Source organism: Centruroides vittatus, unplaced genomic scaffold, assembly GCF_030686945.1.
Source record: "Centruroides vittatus isolate TY-2023 unplaced genomic scaffold, ASM3068694v2 contig_958, whole genome shotgun sequence".
Classification (NCBI taxonomy): Eukaryota; Metazoa; Arthropoda; class Arachnida; order Scorpiones; family Buthidae; genus Centruroides; species Centruroides vittatus.
The window spans coordinates 182,700-201,978 of NW_027122637.1; the positions used below are offsets into that span (position 1 = coordinate 182,700).

Here is a 19,279-nt window from a genome sequence, read left to right on the forward strand (position 1 = left end):
AATAAAATCGCGCGCCTTACCATACTATCCACCACAACAGTACAGAACTGTGGCTTCCATGCATTTTGCAAAACCTACATTTCGGCTCCCACTGAACTCTTGCTTGCCCACCCCTGGTATATATCCTGGTGGACACACTGAAATAATATAATAAAAAAAAATGTAATCCTAATTTAATTTATTTTAATTTTCAAAAATTGTTTTTAAAGTATTAAAATTAGAAATACATATGTTGTCTTTGGGGAGAAATACAAAATGAGCTTTAATGTTTGTGTGTTAAAATATCTGATTTTGGCTGGCTTGAAACATTTCATAACATGATCTGTAAAATAAAAATTACTGATTTAAATTTCTTTTCAATATGATTCTTTTTCTAAATTTTTATAAACTAAATTTTTTAATCATTATATGAGTAATATTTTATAATTGGTGATATTGCTATCTACAATACAAAATTTGAGTAATCATTATTAAGAAAATTTATTAATATATATAATTCTATATAAGTTACTTTATAATTAGATAAATTCTCTAATATTTATCATTATACTTGAATTTATTTGATAATTAAAACTGGCACATTTTTTTTTTTTTTAATTACAGGGCATATATGCTGAGCTCGATGTAGTAGAAGGAAGTATGACAGTAACGGCAACAAATAAAACATGGGATCCTTACATTATTATCAAAGCAAGAGATATGATCAAATTGTTGGCAAGAAGTGTACCATATGAACAGGTTTCAAATTTATAATTTAATTAAATTGATTTTCTGAAGTTTGTTCATCATAAATAAGTTAATGAAATAGTATATGAAATGTGACAAGAATGCATCCGTTCATATGAAATACATAAATAAATCAATTAGTGTAAACTATGTAGATCTCACATATCAGTTTAATGATAAAATATGAACTAGATGATATAAAAACTGGTTTATATCATCTAGTACCTCTCTATTAATAACTAATGTACCTAGGGTTATCTTAAGAAAACATTGAAAAACTACATAATGCATGGCTTTATTAGTTGGCTGCAGGGCTGTCAACTAATAAAGCCATGCATTAAATCCGACTTCGACTCTGACTTTTTCTTACGATTTGAATCCGACTCTGACCAGGAGTGGACTTGTTAACAAAGTAGGCCCGAAAATTCTGACATCACATGACCTCAGAATATTAGCATCAATAAATATAGTTCTAATAAAGATAGAACGTAGAAATTTTTTATTCCAAAGCTAAAATATGCCTCTAAGTAATGAGTCAATGCAATAATTTTTACTTTTCTGTTGTTATATATAACAGAGGAAAAGTGTAGCAATCGTTCAAAACATGATCCCACTCCAAATTTTTGCATTTTTGGACTCGGGGCACCTTGAAATGTCGAGATATGCAAAAGATTCGGTTTTTTTCCTGTATGTACGAATGTTAGACTGTATGGGAGGCACAATTTTGAATCGGAGTTGGATGGTTTAACACAGAAGTTATTAAGCTTAAAAATGGTTGAACTAAATCGGTTGGTACACATTCTAATATCCGTGCGTACAGGAAAAACCCTGAGTGCTTTTGCACTTCTCTCCGTTTCGAGGGTTTCCGAGTCCAAAAGCGTAAAAATCTGAGAAAATCATTTTTTGACTGATTGTCATTCTTTTCCTTTGTTATAGGCCTGTACTGTATAACAGCCGGGAATGTAATAATGATGACGATTCTGATTATTTTTTAAAAAATACAAAATAAAACGATTTTTAAAAATTAATTAAACATTAAAATTTGACACATCTACTGAATATATAAGTTCACATTTATTGACTTGTTTGATAATGGCATTGGTATTTGGTAAGCATGTATAAATAAAAATAGTAAATACATCCTTATACAAACAAATTAGTTTAATAAAAATGTTGTACAGTACATAATATACGAGTATATTGGGTAATATATAAGTATACAGATACATCAAACTAAGTCAAGAATGAGAAATATAACATTTAGACTGGTAAAAAAGAGGTTGCTTATTTTGCCATGTTGATTAATTTATTATTTTTCATCTCTGTTATAAATCTGAATTACTCCTTACAAAAAAAAATCACTTCTATTAAGTCAGCATTCACTGAAGTTCTTAAATCATATTTAATAATTTTAAGAGCGGAAAATAAACGCTGTACCGAAACTTGGTTGGAGGCAATGCTGTGACAATCAATGTTGTATTTTGGATAATGTCTGGATAGTGCAGTATTGCTGTTTTAACATCCAAACTTGAAGAGTGGTCAATGTGATTTATTTTTTTCAGTGCATAATAAATATCATCTTCAAATTTTGTAAGATTTCCTTTTCTGTTTGTTCTCATATTAGAACTCAGGCTTAATTTTGAAGGTAGAGACAAGTTTTATAAAAAAATTAAAAAAATAAAAACTAGCAGATGAGCCAGATGATGCTCACGTGAAAAGTAACAATAACAAAGATTAAGATATTCAGATTATAGCTGATTTTACCCGTTTCCACTAGGTGCAAGAATTAGGTTTTCTCTTCTGAGACTAATTAGAGAATTTTTAGATGGGTCTAAGAGTATGTTCGATTTTTCACAAAAATGCAAAATACCGCATCTAAAATAGTACGGTAGAAACAGAGTTCTTCGGGGTAATGCTTAACCCTCTCCCTCTTTCCCCCACAAGAGGAATTTTGAAAAATCCCTTCTTAGTGTACATTCTTATGATGCATCCAAACTGTGTACCAAATTTCAACTTTTAACTGTTTGAACTCTGAGCCTATCATTATTTATTATTACAGTATTACTATTATTATTAACCCATCTCGATTATATTATAAGATTGTGAATGCTAATAACGAGTAAAATATTCATTAAGTCCGACCACACTGGAGATATGACACACGACCCTTTCTATGTCTCTACCCTGTTGACCTTTAATAAAGAACCAAAATTTAATAGCATTAATGCCCTTTATACACAAGCTATTGTGCCAAACTTTGTTTCTTAAACTTTACTCATTTTGAGATATTGTTTAATAGTTCGGAACAGAATAAAGAAATTAAACAAATTAGACACCAACATACGCACGTGGACGCGCGAATTTTTCCCTTTATTTGGCATTTTTTTGGGTTTGAGAGCTCTCCAAACATATAGATTTGCAAAAAACTCAGAGAGTCAAATGTGACACGATTGAAATACTTTTTCGTTTTTTATATACATAACAAGTTGGGAAAGTAAAAAGGAGTCGGAGTCGGGGGGATTTTTGACGACTCCGACTCCGACTAAAATACCAAAACCCCACGACTCCGACTCCGACTCCACAGCCCTGGTTGGCAGCGATATACATTGAATGGTTAATTCTGTTGCAGTGTCAACAAATTTCATTGTTTCCTTTTGGTTTTCTCTTAATGAAACTAATTTTGTTTCATCTGTGTATCTTTGCCTTGATTTGTAAAAAATGTCTTTTAAATGATGATGAAAGATTCTTAGTAGAATAATCTGTAACAAAACAGTTTCAAGTGATATATTTCAAGAGGTAATAATTATATTTTAAAAAACATCAAAAGTAAATGGGTAGTAATATTAATAATTTTACCAACTAAAGTACATTGTAGTAATAAAAATAATAAGTAATAAAATTTAACTCTATGTAACCAAAGTACCATAGTACTTCAGAACTCAAACTTAATTTGTTTCAGAAGGCTGTAGAATATTGATCTGTTCAAGTACTGAATGAATTTTTCCCACAAGGAATAATGTAAATTAGATTAATCCATTCCAGATCCCCAAAAACACACTTATAAAAGGATTTAATTAGAATTAACAAGAAGTTTACAATCTTAGCATGCATAAATCATAAAAAACAGAATACAATAAATAAATGAAATAAAGGCAAATTTATTCTCACTTTACCTGTAACTTTAGAGAGTTGATGGTTATGTAGAAGTTGGTGAGGAGGGTGAAGAGGAAGAAAGGTGTTGTTATTTGTTGAAAGACTGACACATTTCCTTTGTTTTAGCCAAGAATACCTGTACACAATACAGAGTGAAAAAATATGCCTGTTAATTTCCATTGTCATCCATCTGACTGTTGTCTGTCTGTCCTTTAATCTCAAGAATGGAGTTAGATAGATGAAAGTTGAGACCAAATATGGAAATCTTAGGGGCAGAGGCTTAGATTACCTATATACAAACTTCCTGTGCAAACTGGAAGTCACATTATTTTAATTCAAAACTTATTCCCTGAATGGAGTTAGATAGATGACCAGCATGACCCTATTGCTAACAGGAAAAGTATGATGTATGCAGAGGCAAGACACTACTAAAAATTGAGAACATTGTAATGAAAAATTGTAGTCTTGCATTGTGACAATGTCACAATAAATAACTGCTGATTTTAGCAATGATTTTGTCTGACAAAGATATGCAACTCTAGAGTTTCATTTTATTTTTAAATTAGTTATTCATTTTTATCATGATAAATTTTTATGGATGACAAAATTAAAGTTTAAAAATATTTGTTATTAATTGAAAATTTTTTCTAGCAGGTCATATTTGTTTGGCCAATTGTTGAGTCAGTCATATTGCTTTTAATTCCATGACTGACTTCTCAACATGTAGCAACATGCATAGCTGCACCTCCACCTTTGCCTTAGTTTGAATCCAGGAACTTCAGTGCATCATATGTCCAAACAAATTTTGATTTGTTGAATACTATCATGCCAGATTATTATTGTTCAGTTCTGGATAATCTGCTGCTTTTCAGGGGATGCTGGATTACTGGACACTTTAGATTGTTGAGTGCTGGTTTAGTGAACTTCTACTGTTCTAGCAGTGGTGCAAAATATGGTTGAACAAAATCCAAATACCTTAAGTAATCATACCTCTATTTTGAAAGTCATTTCTAAAAATTTTTATTAAATGTACTTGAAAATACTTTGTTATTCTTAAACTTAGTTATGAGTAATTTTATAAGTTAAATGGTAAATTATATCAAAAATAATAGATTTCAGAAAGTTTTCTTGATTATTGGAATGAATTGAATATATCCTGAAGGAAATATTCCACATTATTCATTTGCAGTGATTTGACACTTCCTGATAAAAATCGATTTTTGCTTGAAACTAAATCAAAATTTTCAAAATAATTTTTTCTTATAATTTGATTTAAAAAATTTACTGGTAGATAGTCAGTTATCTGACAACCATTTATCAGAAGAAAATGGACTGCCACCATTTTGATTTGCATACAGCCATCTTACATTCTTCCTCAAAAGAATGACTTGAAGAAATTTGATTTAATATTTGAGGAATTTTTAATGCTTAAATATTTGATAATTACAGTAATGTTGCATTACTCATGTTGGGAAACAGATGAAATGAGCAGTATATCAATCAGATGGCACAATATAACCAACCAATATACAGGTGTATTTATCTAGCTAGCTGTTTTTGTCTATTTCCAGTCTCTATGCTAAACTTGCTTTTTGTAGGTTGTATTTCATACAATGATAGTTTAAAGTCAATGATTGGAATAAGGTAATACTTCTTTGCTAGTAGGAATTTAACAGCAACTATTTTAAAATTAATGGCTAAAGCACTTTTATATTTGGAAGACCAAAAAAAGAAAAAATGCACAATATCTTTGAATGAGTGATATAACTATAGGCTACTGTACAGTACATCTATGTTTTTAGAAAAAATATTGAAAACATTGATGCATAATCAGGCTTTAAGATTATTCCTAAAATTAAAAAAAGAAAAATGATGAATAAAAATATGTTTAAAATTAAAGTTATATATGATAGTTGAATCTAATGGTGTTGAATAATCATTCATCTTCCAGTAGTATTATTTTTAATAATAATTAAAATTGTTTAAATGTTTAAATGCCCATTAGTGGCTAAGTAGATCTGTTTTGTGTACCACTGAACACTGGTAGTTGGTCATGGATTTGTGCCTTGCCAACAAGCTGGCCATGTGGAGTTTTTCAGGTTTTCTTTGCTTTTGTAACACCTAAATAGGGCCAGTTTCTTATAGGAAGTCTTCCCAGCAGGCATCCACCTCGGTAGATTGCCCATGTGTTGCATTGCTGTAAACAAATAAACCAAATCAACTGTTTAAAATTGTTCAATAGTTTAATTTAAAAATATGTTATTTTGAATACAATAAAAATTTTAAAAATTAGTAATAATAACTTTACATTGAAACCTGCCTGAAACAGAGATAGTAGTTCATATTTGAATTAAACTTAACTAAGAAATCAATCTGATATTATGTACTATATATCAACCAAGGTAAACTAACGAATTCTTTAGGAATTTTTTGTTTTAACAAAATATAAAATTAGAATGAAACATTATGATTTGAAGACCAGCCATAAATTATAAATTTCAAAACAAATAATTATTGACAATCCCTTTTGTACAGCAGTCATGTGACAATTCCATTACTTCAAATAAATTTTGTCCTTTTTCCCAGTGGTATCTTGGTATCAGAAATTTTATACCCTTGTAAAAATTCAAAAGAAGGAAAAACCCAAAACAAAATTAGAAAATAAAAAAGTGAGTGTAGAAGATGAAACCTATAGGTTCAGTCATTCTAAACCATAATTTTACTATTTATATTTACAGTTGCACTATTTAATTATTTCCTCTTACTGAAAAGATGTTTAAAATTTTTATTATCTATTTTAAAACACAGTGGCACACAAAAAGTAGCCCAATCCAGTTTGAATCACTTGGCACTAGTACATTGTGTAGAATGAGTAAGCATAAGTTGAGTGAAATTTAGTGTTGAACATTCTTCTGATTTGACAACATGCAACTACTTTCTTTGGAAACATTTGAAGAAGAAGGTTTATGAAATGAATTCTACACAACACAAGAACTGAGGAACAAAATCAGTCACACAATTGTCATCATTGATGTCACTATGTTACACCAAGTGCTTCTAAACATGAGTTGACATATGAAGCTGCGTATAGACGAGACATGTAACCATTTTCAACATCATCTATGACTGTGATAGTGTCAGTTGGCTTCTGTGTTTATTACTGTATTGTTCTGTGTTTCTGTTAAGCTACAGACTGTAGCTGCTTTTTTGTGTGCTGCCCTGTATTTGGTTGATCTTGGATATAAATTTTAAAAATAATTCAGGGTTTAAGCTTCAGGTTAAACAGTCTACAAGAGAAATATCTATTTCTCTAAGTAATTTTTGTCATTCTGTATATCTTGTAAAAGTCATTTGCAAGATAAAAGTTTAGAAACTTTTATGTTGCAAATAAAACTAGATTTTTTATTTCTTTATATTAATTAGATTTTCTATTTAAAAATTTTTTAGGCAATCAAAGTTCTTCAAGATGACATTGGTTGTGATATTATAAAAATTGGAACACTTGTGAGGAAACGAGAACGCTTTGTTAAACGACGCCAAAGACTTATTGGTCATAATGGAGCTACTTTGAAAGTATATACATTTCATATAAAATTTTTTTCAATTGAACTATTTAGAAAGATGGTTTTTAAACATATAAAATTTTTAGGCTATTGAACTTCTGACAAACTGCTATGTTTTAGTTCAAGGCAATACTGTTTCAGCCTTAGGACCTTATAAAGGCCTCCAACAGGTATGATGTTTTATTGTTTTAGTCTCTAGTTATCTTTCTATTTGTATTTATATATTTTATGAGATAACATTATTATAATTATGTATTCTGAATAATTAAATTTTTATATGACTGTTTATGAAAATTTTTTTAATGATTCTTAATTAGATGCAGTCATAAATCATTTTGCCTGAAGTAGGTTTAAATCCATCAATTTAATGGGATAAACAAAATTACTTTAACAAACTTTTGACATGGTGTTAAAATTTATACTACACTACACTGTAGAACACCGGAATGTGTAAAATACTGCACTCTTAGAACCTATAACCAATGTGATAAAAAAAAAAATAAACAAAGGATGCAGATCACCACGAACGTTTTCGAACTGCTGGGAGTTCTTCTTTGGGTGTGAGACTATTCGAATTACTGGTGGAACAGAGCGAACCATTAAAGGAAATTCTAGAAACAATTATAAGGTATTACATGAGACACATGTGTGTTCGTCTAGTTGACCTAGCATGACCTTAAACGTCGGAGTCTATCAATGTCTGCCATGCTATCGACAGAACCAACTCATCCTTAAAATTGATGCAGTTCTCATTGAGGGACAATTTGTAGATTTGAATGGCCTCAAGCCACCTTGAGGCCATTCAAATCTACAAATCTGCAATAGGCCATTAAGGTGTTTGTTGTGTGGCGTAGTGTGTATGAGTTTCGTCTAGTGGAAGGCCGCCACAATGTCCGGGTTGGTGGCATACGAATTTCCTTTAATGGTTTACTCTGTGCCATCAGTAATTCAGTCTCACACCTGAAGAAGAACTCCCAGCAGTTCAAAAATGTTTGTGGTGATCTGCATCCTTTGTTTTTTTTTTTTTTTATCACACCGGTTATAGGTTTTAAGAGTGCAGTATTAAAATTTATATACAATACAACTATATTATAATGAATTTCAAAATAGAAAACTTTATATAATAACATACATTTAGATTTTTTTTCAACCCAACCTCCATAGGAACCCACAATAAAATTTTTCAGTTAAACGTATTTAAAATGAACTTTTAGTATAATGTTTCTTTTCTGTCAGTTTTGCAATAATAGAATTCCTTCAATTTCCACTTCACTATAACAATTTTGTCACAACTTCTTTCCTTCTTTGCTATTGTCTTTCATTTGGTAAACAGTTATATCCAAAGGAATGGGGGCAAGCTTGAAAGTAACTAACAAATTTCAGGTGTACTAAACTCAACAAGAGCCATAGTTGTCATAGTCACAGGTGTATGGATGCCATTTATGCTTCTCTTTAATTTTGATATTTATCTTAAGTTATTCTTCACATAAGTCATGAGTAAATTGCACCGAGAAATATCCTGGTTAGGGAAATGTCGCAGGACTCTTTCTGGTCAGTCCTCTCTAATATAGGAAACCAAAAATGTAGGAAGAATAAAATTCAGTAATATGAATTAGATTGATGACTTCATCAGAACTAAACTACCCTATTTTACAGCATATAGGATGTGTCCCTATTTCAGCACAGAATATTTACTGTATTTTTGTGAATTGACCAGCATGCCAGAAACCTTGAGGTTACTGGTATGCCAGTTAAACTGCAACTAAAAAATAAAATTAATCAGATTAACAAAACTAGTTGTTAAATAAATGTTAATGAAAATATTCTTTGGAGTACAATAAAATAATAATATAATTTGACTGACCTAAAATCAGGAAGAGAGTTTTTCTTTACAGGACAATAAAACAGTTAGTGGCTTATTGGCATTTGTAGTAGTCAGTGTGGGCTGCACTGACCATCTACCCTGCCCTTAAAAATAACACCTTTCTCTCAAATTTCACACAAAGAGGATGTTAATGGGTATAAGTTGAGATAACAGCAGGTTTCTGAAATTTGATGTGTTTATTTTTTGCATTTTTGGATCAAATTACTGTAAAAAAAAACTTTTGGCATTCCACGAGTATTTTACATTGCTAGAAAGAAGACAAAATGCAAAAATTAAATGTATATCAAAGTTATTGATGTAATGTTGGCAGTTTCACAGTTTTAGGATGAAAACTAATTCATTTTTTACACACCCTGTAGAGAGGGATGTATAACTTTACTTAAACTAACATGTCGGCATTCCCCAGGATAAACTGGCATGCTTGTTTTTTACCATACAGAAATATCTGATTTCATGGTCTCCCTAGATAGGTGATGTGCTGGACAATTGCAAAAATACAGTAAGAAAAAATTTTTAGTGTATTTAAATTATCCCATGCCTTTGGCAGTCAGCTCAAAATGTTTTACTGTGTTCTGGTTAATAATAATAATAATAATAATAATAATAATAATATGTTTAATTAAGCAATAACATTTCTATTTAACATTTAGGCTAGGTAGAGGTTATCTGTAATCTATTGAAGGCTGTTTGGGGAATTCATTAACCTTATAGATTGCAACTTCACATATAAGATGCAGGTGGTTTTTTTTTAAAGTCTTCTCTTTGGACAAAACTTGTGTCTTGTATGTCATAAAATACAGTAGTTTATTTACATAAAATAAATTTAAAAATAAAAAAATTAATATATATAACATCACTTTTTTTATATGTGGATTTTATATTTAGCTATTTAACTTGCTTGATAATAATTAAATATATAGTTTTTATTACAACAAACTTTCAGAACCATTTGCAGAGTCAAAATTTTCTCTAAACTCCATCTATGTTAAAAATGACATCTAGCTTTCAACTTAACTACTTTATGGGTTTAAATTTCATTGTTAAGATATGAATCATCTATCTTTGAACAAGATCTAAGTGAATGCTTTCAAAACTTTGTTATTACATATATCACCATTACTTTCAGCTTTTAGATGTTGGCAAACCAATCAGATGAACTGTTTTGTTATGTCACAAAAGTGAAGGAGAACAGGATCTTAGGAAAGTGTGGAATTTAACCAAAGAAGAAAAAGATGTTTTTGCCGAATTAATTCAGAATTATCTACCCGCTCAAGGAAAACAATAAATAGTTAAATATAATTTAAAAATCAGAAACAGATTAGAATTTATATTTTATCAACTAGCAAATTTTAAAAATAAATTATTGTTTTTATTTTGTTTTTATTCATATTTTGCAGACATGGAAGAAAAACATTAGTTCATGCTTGTTTTAAATTTTTAAAGTTACTATTTAATTAATGATGATTTGGATCATTTTTGTCATTGATATTTTATAGAAGGTGTCTTTTATTTTTCTATATACTCAGTGTCTTTCTATGCTAATTTATTTATTGTTCAATTAGCTTCACCATCTGCACTCAACAAGCTTCAATAAAAAGCAACACATTTGTGTCTCAGAGTTAATATATAACTACTATTCAACAATGGCAGATCTAGAAATGTTTAAAGAGAGGTGCAGGAAAGAAACTTAATAATTGACCCTTTCTCGTTAAATGTTTGATTTTGTATTTATTTTGATTCAAAATCAATAAAATTTAGATTTTGAAAATGCATATTAAATTCAAAAGTCTTGATTAGAATATAAACTTAAAATATTATTTAGATCTTGCATTATTGTTTCTTTTAATTGTTATCTAGACAAATATCATTTCATCATCTCTCTCTCTCTCTCCTCACACACACACACACACACACACACATTAATAACATATAAAACATGAATGATATCTATTCTCAGTCAAATTTCTTGGCAATGATGGAGGAAACAAAATAGCAATTTTCATTTCCAAAAGAGAAAGCCACAGCCAAAACCAGCCACTGGGTATGTCTAAACCACAGTTTACAGGAAATTTTGTCCTTGGATTGCAGTTTGTCATAGGTCATGATTTTAATAAGTTTTAAAAACTGCAATCTTAGTTTACACTTCATCTCTACAATTGGCCCTCAATTTAACAAACATTTTTGGATTCTTCTCAAATTCACAATAACTAGATTCTACTGTAGTGTATACTTTAAATAAGATTATTATAATCATAAACTTTAATTATTCACTAATTATTTTATATTTATTCATAAATTATGAAATAAAAAGAATCATTGCTAATAAATATAGAACATTAAAAATTTTAATTTTTTTGATATTTATGTCTTTAAATTAACAATACCTTCAAGCCTGTTACTGGTGTGTTTTCCCATGACAACAAAAACGAGAAATAGTTTGTTACTAACGTTTTCGAACCAAACAGGTTCTTCCTCAGGTAATGTTGAATTCCTGATGGAATGCAGATCGAAGAAAAGGAACACAATTTGAAATTCGAACATGCGCTTCTCAATTATGTCTTCTTGGGCCTGTGCTCTCTAGTGATTGGCGGTATTTATAGATTTTTGTCCATAAGCGCCTGTCACACTACTGATAGAGTTATTGCATCAATAAAGGTTAGCTGGAGCTAGCTGGAGCTCCTAAGGAGCGCTTCATAGAGCCTATGTAGACTAGGTTTCTATCGCATCTGTGATCCTTAATCGGGATGCTGTATACACCAGGGAGTCTTTCCCAGTCAGGATTGTCCTTTCCGTTACGGAGGATGTTAAATACAGATGCACATCTTCTGTAAGCAATGCGAATGTGGCTCTTTTTAGCTATCTCAGTATACAGCAATTTGAGATAAGGGTTGTAAGTGACTGGAATGATTTTATCCTTCTCGGGTCGGTCTTCACCCTGGGAAAGGACTTGGGCAGGAAATTTTGGTATTGGTGGGATTTGTCGATCAACCTGCATGTGAGCTTGTGGTATCCATGGTCCTTGGTGATGCATTGCGTACGCCTCAGCTCAGTCTGGAGAGCTTGTTGCCTGGATGAGTGTATGTGTGCTCTCTTAATTAAGGCGTTAAAGGGCTGCAACTTTATACTGTAGTGGGTCACAAGAGCCCACAGGTATGTACAGTACATGCCCTTCGATCTGAGTTTACGATACACCTCTGTATGGATTGCCAGCCCTTCAATCTTGATGTTAATATTGAGGAAATGGACCACCGTGGGGTGCGCTTGATCTATTTCAAGGGTCAAGCCATACGAGTTGTCATTAACAGAATCATCAAAGGCTGAGATGTCTGGCATTTCCCTCCATAAGATGGTAATGTCATCGATGTACCTCCTATACAAAATGATGTTGGGAAGGTGGTACGGGAGGACCTTGTATTCCAGTTGCCTAATCACCATCTCACACAAGTCCCCTGAGATGGGGCTTTCCATCAGGACTCCTCTTCCCGATGGGAAGCCCAAACAGGTTCATTACTAATGTTTTTGAACCTGTTTGGTTCGAAAACATTAGTAACAAACTATTTTTTCATTTTTCATCGTCGTGGGAGAACGCACCGGTAACAGGCTTGTTAATTTACTGCACTTCGGTGTTGAGTTAGTGACGTTTCATTTATGTCTTTTGTATTATGTTTAAAAATCTAATACAGTGGGTGATCGGATAACAAACATAATCTGTTCAAGACTTTGTTCGCTTTCCGAATTGTTCATTAAACGATTATCAATTTACCATAGGTTTTTATGGAAATTTGATTAATTTGTTCTGGAGACTCCAAAAAATAAAATATATATATTTTCTTACTATGTTTATTTATATGTAATAAAAAAATACATATATACCAGTCTTGCATTTTTATTAGAAATGTTTTTTCATTTGTCGAAGTTAAAGAATCTGTCCACTGTCGATTCTTTTTCTCTGTTCTTCAAGATTTTTCATAAGTATTTAATAGCATTGTAATTGTAGAGATCCCTAAGCGTATTAACCTATACCTGGTTTGGATGCCATTTTAAGACCGTTATTCTGACATCATCCCACTTCTTCAAAAAAATATTTAATAGCAGATATCAGCATTAATTCTCTTTTTCAGAAGAAAACATATCTCACTGAGTTTCTTGGTGTTCTTCATTCAAGAGATTTTGGCATTCTTCTTTCGTCAGATCCGTTTCAGGTTCCATTATGAGCTCTTCAATGTTCTTTATTTCTCAGATGTGATTTTTGTTACTCCTTTAGCTTGAGTCTTCTTGATTATACTGTATCTTTCTTAGATAAGATTGAACTGCAGCCTACTGTAGACCTGTTTAAGCCATACTGCCCAGCAACATCAGACATCTGCCCACCTTCTAACCTTTGCTATTATACTCTCACCTTTTGAAAATAAAAACGCATGCAAAACTTAATGAGTGCCTGCCCGACAGTCTTGCGAATACTATAAAAGAATTCTGTCAGAAAAATAAAAGGCTGGAATTACAAGGAAAAGTTTCAAAGTTCAGTGGAATACTATCCAATCAGTATATACTGAGTTGAGCATTGATGTCAACATCTCCCACGCTCCGAAAAGTTTTGAATTGTTGCCCAAAGACAAGGGAAGACCAATCAGTATTCATTATTTTACGTTGCTTCTTGTGTTTGTTCTGTCAGGTGTTCATTATCCAAACATGTGTTCGTTGTCCGAATATAAAAATCTTTCGTGAAAGTGTTCGTTATCCGATTTGTTCGTTAACCAATCACCCACTGTATATAAAATATCAGATTATTTGTAACATTTAGATTTGTTTATCAACATAAAAATCTTGAAATAAAGGGCATGCTTTTTCATTTAGGTTTAAATTTTTCTAGTAATTTATAGAAATTTTATTAATATTGTTTAATGTTTATTTTTATTTAAAAAATTAGATATAAATGGATTTTTAATAGACTTTAATATACAGTAAAACCTGTCTAAAACAGGACCTGAACAAAATGGAAACCTGCCTAAATGGGAAAATTTTTCAGAATGGAGTGTTTTTCTACATTAAAAAAAAAACCTATTTAAAATGAAAACCTGCCAAACTGGACAAAAATATTTGGTACTGTGCAATTCTGGTTTATGGAGGTTTTACTGTAAATTATTTTAAATATAAAAATTTGAATGCAATTAAAAAATAATTTGCTGTACTTTTTGAATATTACTTTAATAGTTTTTAATTCTATCCAAATGGAAATAAATTTGATTAAATACTATTATATTTTTTTAATTTTCAAAAGATACAACATTATGCCTTATGCTATAATATAAAATAAAATTTATTAAATTTTCAGGTCAGGAAAATTGTTATTGACACAATGAACAATATTCATCCAATATATAATATAAAGGTAATTATACTTATTAAAATTAATTTATATTTAATAAATTTTAACTTCGAAAACATACAAATTAAAAAAATGTTTTATTCTTTATAATTTTCATTAAAATATATAAAATTTAGTGACAAGTTTCTTTACTGGTTTTATTCAAATAATAGCATGGCTACTATTTCTAACTGCTTATTTTCTCTGTAGTTACTGTTTAAAAGCAGTTAATATCAATATTTCATTTGTGCATACAGCATATCCATTTGATATCCATTATTAATAAAGTATTTAAATATTTACTTATGAAAATTGATTTTCTACTAACTATTAATTTTAACAAATTTCTTAAATGTAGATATTGCCTATAATATTTATTATAAATTTTGACAAACACTCTGTGATTGATTTTTTTTTTTTTTTTTTTCTATATCTCAGATATTTTGAGACTATGTATGTTTTTGAAGAAATTCAAAATAATTAAGTTTGAAATTTATTATCCTGGCTTTTTGTAGATATAACTTAAAATAATTTATTAATCTTTTGTAATGATAAAACAATTAGAAAATATAATTTGTTTTAAAAAATGAAGAACATGTTTTTTGTTTTTTCAAGTATTAAACTCTCTCTTTTTCACTATTTAAGCTTGAATATTTAAAGATTTAATTATCATTATTGATGTATTGAAATATAAACAAATATATAAAATTAACAAAGAACACAAAATGGACATTAAATAAGAAATTGATTGATTATCTTGAATCAAGCTTCACTTTATTTACTCTTATACTAAATTATTAATTTTTATCTAAAATACATATGTTAAATTGTAATATTTTTGTAATTTCTCTTAAATTTTCAAATTAATTGTCTTTAATATTTAATTAATGAACTTTACGTATAAATGTTATAAAAAAAACTTTTTGATTCAGGTTCTCATGATTAAACGAGAATTGTCAAAAGATGAAAAACTTAAAAATGAAAATTGGGAACGTTTTCTTCCAAAATTTAAATCAAAGAATATTAGTAAAAGAAAACAACCAAAAAAGAAACAAAAGAAAAAACCATATACGCCATTCCCTCCTCCACAACCTGAAAGCAAGGTCAGTATTAATTTATGCTAGAGAATTAGACAATAATTTTGCTGGTTAATATTTTAGAAACAAGTTTTGTTACACATTATTTTAACTTATGCTTTCACCAAAATAATAATTAGATGAAAATTTTAGGAAAATATTTTATTTCTATTAGATTATTTTAAATTGCTAAGGAATAACGTTTTATTAAAGTATAAACATAGGAAAAAGTCAATTATATACTATTTAATTGTATTTCTTATTAAGAAATTCTATTACTATAATTTTTTTCATATATCTAGCATAAACTCTATGGAAAATTGTTTGAACAAAAGTAAAAACATTGCATAACCAATACTGTGGAGAGTCACTCCGTTGAGAATCAAAAGAGTGATTCTCATTTGACAATATAATATAAAAATTTTAAAAACATAATATTTCCTTTTTACTTAAAAGCGTAAGCTATATATGCTAATAATGAAATGTTTTAATATTAAATGAATTAAATCAGGATTACTGGAGGAAATTAAATAATTCTTTATTACTGTAATATTTTTGATTCAATATGAGTCATCTTCAGTATTTTTAACATCAGAATATTGAATACAAATTGGAGGGTAGAATATTTTTGAAGCACCAATTGGTGTACAGTACATGCTCAATATGTACTGGAACAGATTGGAAAATATAACTAAAAATACAATATAAATGAAAGAATAAAATAAATCTATACATAAATGAGAATGTTTGTTTGTTTGTTAGCTACACACTTTTAGTTCGTTCGACCAATTTCTACAAAACTTGGCAGTTATGTAAACATGCTTCTAACTTAGATAATGTCATACAAATCACCCCAAAATATTGTTTGGATTTCTATATATCAATTAACTTCTGTCTACATTCAGTTTGTTGGCTTTACATGTGGCACAATCTACTGGCAAAAAAATTTTAAAAATAATAAAGTAAATATAATTCATACAAAATTATATAATTTAATGAGTAATTATTTTATTGTGACATCGTCACAATGCCAGCTGCAATTTTTAATCATGTTTTTAATTTAAAATATATGTTCTCTGCTTTAAATTAGTAGTTTCTTGCCCCTGTATATCATACTTTTTCTGTTAGCAATATCAAGAATCATGCCAGTCATCTATATAACTCCTTTCAGGGAAAAATTTTTGAATTGAAATAATGTAACTTCCAATTCTATAAACTTGTTATTTATGAGGACATACTTCCCACATAGTTTATAGGCATTCTGGTAATGTTCTTAAAATGGGTTTTACCACATATGTTTTTTAAAATTTATAACACTGGATGTAACAATTATTGCAACAGGTACTTTATAAGCCCTTCACTGAAAAACACTTTATTACAGGGGCTACGTGCCCGAAACGAGTAGAAGTACCTGTATCAACTGAATAAAGATGGGAAAAAAGCCATAATCACACAATCTTGTGTTCAACACTCAATAAAACAGTAAAACACGGTTTCAAAAAACAAATAAGCTACTTTATCATCACTTAAAAACAATTATTTTCTATAGTATCTAAAAGCAATTTAAACAAGTTTTATATGAAGTCTTTTGGACATTAGGGTTAGCAACTTCAATTACATGCAGGGCTATCACAACCCATCCAATATAGATCACTTTTCAAATATTAATAGTAGACTGGTATTAATTAGTAGTCATTGACCATCCTTTCTTCCAGGAGGTGGTCAACAACTACTTTTCGTTGAATAAGCTTTAATCACCTTCCTCAACAGTCCTTTCTGTCTATGGACAAGTGGTATGATGGCATTTTAATAGGAAAATTCCATAATACAAAGTTACCAGTGAGCACAAAATATGTTTTAAGGGGGTTTTTGAGGGTGCTGAGTTTAAATATTTGGTTCATTTTTTGAAAAATTTGATTCAGTGGCAGATAACCATTTGATATTCACCTGTGAATGGTAAGTATGCTATAGTTAACATTAGAAAAAAAACCTATGATATCTTAAAAAATTTAAGATATCATATTTCAATTCCTGTTTGTTTGACCAATGAAATTGTGCCATTTTGAACCATCTGAGTATTGCGATAAACGTGACAATGGTAGGCTAAAATAACCAAACTCTTTATGAGTTTTTTGTTTTAATGTTTATTGTTATTTTTTTCCTGGGCAATGTCAGGCTTATCTGTTAGTTTAATGTAAAGCTTTTACTAAACTCTTGTTTGGAGATATATATTGTATTAAGTACACCGAAGTGCCAGAAAGACTGGGATACCTATCTAATATTCGGTAGGTCTGCCTCTGGATCATAGAATTCAGAAATGAATAGTGCATGGCATCCCATATATGCTCACTAACATTCATATCTGGTGAACAAGGAACCCAATTCATGACTGCAAACTTGGATGAATTAGTATTAGGAATAGTTCAATAAAACACAAGATTTGAATTTATTCATAAAAATTTATTTTGTTCCCTTCAAAGTAATTCTCCTTCACTGCAATGCACTTATGCCAACATTTTTTACAATTTTCAAAATATGCTTTAAAGTTTGTTTTTTTTTTTTTAACCCCTTCAGAACTTACAGCAAATTTTCTTTTGTGGCATCAATCAGCTAAAAACAGTTACCATGAAGTAGAAATTTTAGTTGAAGAAACAATGAAAAGTCACACTGTGGCATATCAGATGAACACAGAGCTTGTGGAACCATATGTATTGAATTTTTGGCCAAAAATTCATGAACAACAAGCATCGTGAGCAGTTGCATTATTGTGGTGCAAAATCCATGCATTTTCTCACCGCAAACCAGGTCATTTTCTACAAATTGCTCAAATAATATTCTTTGTTGACTGTTTGGCCAGTTGGAAGGAATTTGTGATGCACAACACCACAACAATTGAAGAAAAAATCAAAACAGCGTTGAGTTTTGATTGATTTTGATGTGGTCTTTTGGTCTTGCTTCATCTTTTGAACTGCCATTTACTCAGTTGTTGAGCTGTTTCAGTGTCAAAAGTGTAGATACATGTTTCATCACCTGTAATGATGTGTTTTACAAATGATTCACCTCGAGAAAGCATTTCCATGGCCACTTGAACACATTGTTGTTTTTGGAAAAATTCAACGATTTTGGGATGACTCAAGAAGTGACGTGCTGCAAACACAAGTCTAAAATTGTTTGACAAGATCTAAATTATACTGGAACATGTTCAATAATGTCTCTAATTGTTAAACAATGATCATTGAGCACCAAATCTCTGACTCAAGCAATATGTTGTTCATCTATTGAAGTGGATGGTCTACCAGACTGTAGTTCATCTCTACCTTCATTGAATATTTTGTACCACTTAAAAACTTGTTTTTGATAGACTGTCATCACCAAAGGAATTAATGCTACAAAAACATTGGAAATGTTTTTTGCAACATTTCCAATGTTTTTGTAGCATTAATTCCATTGTGAAAACAAAATTTAATGCACATTCTTTGGTCAATTACACTCAACATTTTGAAAAATTGCC

General features: G+C 30.0%; 1 protein-coding gene across 1 annotated transcript in view; it reads left to right on the forward strand.

Annotated features, from left to right (window-relative positions):
* dbe (KRR1 small subunit processome component homolog dbe) overlaps positions 1-19,279 on the forward strand; it is a 51,261-nt gene that overhangs the window by 12,724 nt on the left and 19,258 nt on the right. The window contains exons 3-7 of the mRNA XM_067282598.1: positions 604-738; positions 7,327-7,452; positions 7,529-7,612; positions 14,660-14,716; positions 15,625-15,795. Of these exons, the coding sequence (XP_067138699.1) occupies positions 604-738; positions 7,327-7,452; positions 7,529-7,612; positions 14,660-14,716; positions 15,625-15,795 (573 nt within the window). The remainder of the gene's footprint in view (positions 1-603; positions 739-7,326; positions 7,453-7,528; positions 7,613-14,659; positions 14,717-15,624; positions 15,796-19,279) is intronic.